This window comes from Coffea eugenioides, chromosome 5, assembly GCF_003713205.1.
Source record: "Coffea eugenioides isolate CCC68of chromosome 5, Ceug_1.0, whole genome shotgun sequence".
Classification (NCBI taxonomy): domain Eukaryota; kingdom Viridiplantae; phylum Streptophyta; class Magnoliopsida; order Gentianales; family Rubiaceae; genus Coffea; species Coffea eugenioides.
Window position 1 is genome coordinate 3,961,426 of NC_040039.1, and position 3,114 is coordinate 3,964,539.

General features: G+C 35.4%; 1 protein-coding gene across 1 annotated transcript; it reads left to right on the forward strand.

Moving 5' to 3' along the window:
- Nucleotides 1-767: 767 nt before the first annotated feature.
- LOC113770776 (acidic endochitinase-like) lies at nucleotides 768-1,884 on the forward strand. The gene has a single exon (XM_027315356.1). The coding sequence runs from the start codon at nucleotides 814-816 to the stop codon at nucleotides 1,750-1,752; it is 939 nt and encodes a 312-aa protein (XP_027171157.1). The 5' UTR covers nucleotides 768-813; the 3' UTR covers nucleotides 1,753-1,884.
- Nucleotides 1,885-3,114: the final 1,230 nt, after the last annotated feature.

Below are 3,114 nucleotides of genomic sequence, written 5' to 3' on the forward strand. Positions count from 1 at the left end.
AAAATTGATTGCTTGCGTTGAATAAGTGTTCCCTGAAGGAATTTAACACTAGAACGGGGATTAAGTGCAATTAATTTCTAAAACCACAAGGGAGTTTCCAATAATTGGTAGAAGGGAATGTTTTTGAAATTATCGCTAAACATTATATATGCAAATACATATTTCTATCATGGTTGATTATCCTTGCGATGGCAAGATTCTCAATTTAAAAGGTTAATTTAGCAACTGGATACTCATAGGTCAAAATGTAGGACTGTATGCGTGGATTATGATAAGTGCTTATAAAAGTTCAATTAATTTTCACAGTGAAAATTCGAAGCCATGAATTGTTCTTTTATACAAATATTTTTCTTGCAATGATAATGTATATATTAGTGATTTTTTATGCATAACGTATCCTTTTTTTTTTTTTTTATCTTTATATGAAGGATTTAGAATTTATATTTGACTAAGTAATTGCTTTCTGCACCAAAAAATAATTTTGTTGCAGGCTTGACATATACTAGTAGAATAATGTAGAGTCTAGTCTTCTCTGCTGCTTCCATGCTAGAAATTCGAGTTTGCTATGTATGTTTGTTTTTGTTTCAGAGACTGAAATTTCCGAATTTTTACTGTTGAATTTTGTTTGTTTTTGTTTGAGAGAGTGTCTGGTGATGCTGAATAGTAACTATTCTTCAAACTAAGTAATTGGAATGCGAATAAGTACTGTTTGGCACATGTTGAATTTGGCACCTACGATGAACTCTTCTATAAATGGTCCATCATTCGGCAGCCAAAATCACCACTGCAAAACAACTCAAAAAAATATTCAACATGGCTGCTAGTTTACGACCCCTCTTCTTAGCAATAATACCCCTGCTGATGATTTCATCCTTGATCAGCTCCTCAGAAGGCGCAATTGGGTTCTACTGGGGCCAAAATCCTCATGCTGGAAACCTGACCGAGATATGCCTCAATGGTACTCGTATCTATGAATACGTGGCTATCGCCTTCTTAAATTTGGAGGGTAACAGACCAGTCTTGAGCATAGATGACCATTGCAATCCGAGCATCCCGGATAAGTGCGCCTCCCTAGGTCCTATGATAGATTTCTGCAAGGGCCAAGGCATCAAAGTATTTCTTTCCCTTGGTGGGAGGCCTGATCTTTCTCCTGATGATGCTCAGAAAGTTGCAGAATATATATGGAGCAATTTTTTGAGTAATCATTCAGGCCCTGGTCCTCTCAATACTACTGTAGATGGAATAGACTTCCATATCCAAAGCGGATCAAACCAGAGTCTGGATGTTCTCGCCCAGGCACTCTCGGCTTATAGCACACCTGACAGAAAGGTGTACTTATCTGGAGCACCACTTTGTCAAATTCCTGACTATTATCTTGACGCTGCTATCAAAACTGGCGTCTTTGACTACGTGTGGGTGCAATTTTTCGGTGATCCTTCATGTGAATACAGTCCAGAAAGTCCGTCTCCCCTCTTCAGAAGTTGGATTGCATGGTCTTGCTATCTAGACAAACATAATACTACATTATTCCTGGGATTAACAGGAGATTCTGACGCTGACGGTTACATCCCATGTGAACCGCTAGTCGGTGAGATTCATCGCTTTGTGGAGCTGTTTCCCAATTATGGAGGGATCATGATGCTTCAGGGCAAATACTATTGCCTTCTTTCCAGTGAAAAAATCAGGTCTTATGTTAATTCTGATGTTATGGCCTATGGTAAAAAGTCCATGAATAAGTTCCAAGCCATCTAATCATGAATAAGTTCCTCTCGTTACCTGCTGAGAGATGAAATGTAATCCTGGTTGTTTGCCAGATATGTATAACTATGGGTTATGAATTCCCAAATTAAATAAAATGTTGGAGGATAAATATATATTGTGCTTTGCGTTATCTCTTGCATGAACAGGTACTGAGAGATCTGGACAACTCACAAACTGCAGTATTAAACATTGTTTCGCTGCATCTTTTAGATTAGTTTCAAGAAATCAGAGCTTGTTAATTTTCTTATTAGATGAATTTTTCGATGGATTAAAGGTAATTTCACGACGATCCTTGCTTTTTCAAAACAAAGCACCCAATTAGTCCTCTTAACTTTTTTTTTTTTTTTCAAACCACTATTTGTCGTTTAACTTCAATTTGAAACATTGTGATCCTTTGACTCTTGTTTTTGGGTTAACTTTGTCGTTCGTCTTTTACCGACCATCTTAAAAGGGGCAAAGTGGTTAAGTTATATTTCTGATCACTGTACCAGGTCTTAAAATTGATTTGAAAAAATGAATGCCCAGAAATTTGCAAAAAATACAAATCAGGGACGAAAAAATGGTTAGGAAATTTTTTTTTTTCAAAAAAAAAAGTCCAGCTCAAACTTTTCTTTTCTTTTTTTTTTTTTTGGGTGTCAAACCGCATAACTCGTACACAAATCATATTCTATTCTACAATCAGGGAGGGCCTAACAAGGCATTTACAATTTACAGGGATTTACCCAATTCGTAAGCATTTACCTTAGGGGCAATTTTTTTTTATTGTAAGCAATTTTTTTCCTTTTATCCCAATTCGTACTGACTTTTCTCCTGAAAAATTAGATGACTAACGTGGCCCAATAATAACGCTTAGCAGTTATGAGACCAGATTTCCTCAAAATTTAAAGTGGATAGGCTAAATTGATCCAATAATAAAAGTTAAGAGACGATATAGACCCAAATTAAAGTTGAATTACCAAAAGAGGCTCAATAAGATAATTGGAAGACTGTCTGGGCCATTTGCCCTTATTTTCTATATAAGACTTCAATTGATCATTCAAACCAAACATCAAAGAAAAATGACCCTCGTCTTTCCTGCAAATCTCAACAGTGTTTGGAGTCATGTTCAAACACAGAATTATACTGACATTCCAAGACACAAATCTTCAAATAATTTAGAGTTATTATTTTCAATTCTAGCATCATAAACTGAGTTGCACAAGCATTTCATGAATTGCTGAAAACTAATTCATCTTGAATTCAACTTTTTTTCTATATTTATACATAATTCTTTTATTTATTTACGTGTTTATTTTGCTTTTATTCATAATTGTTTGGGGGTGGGTTAAACTGAAAATTAAAGTATGAAATTTG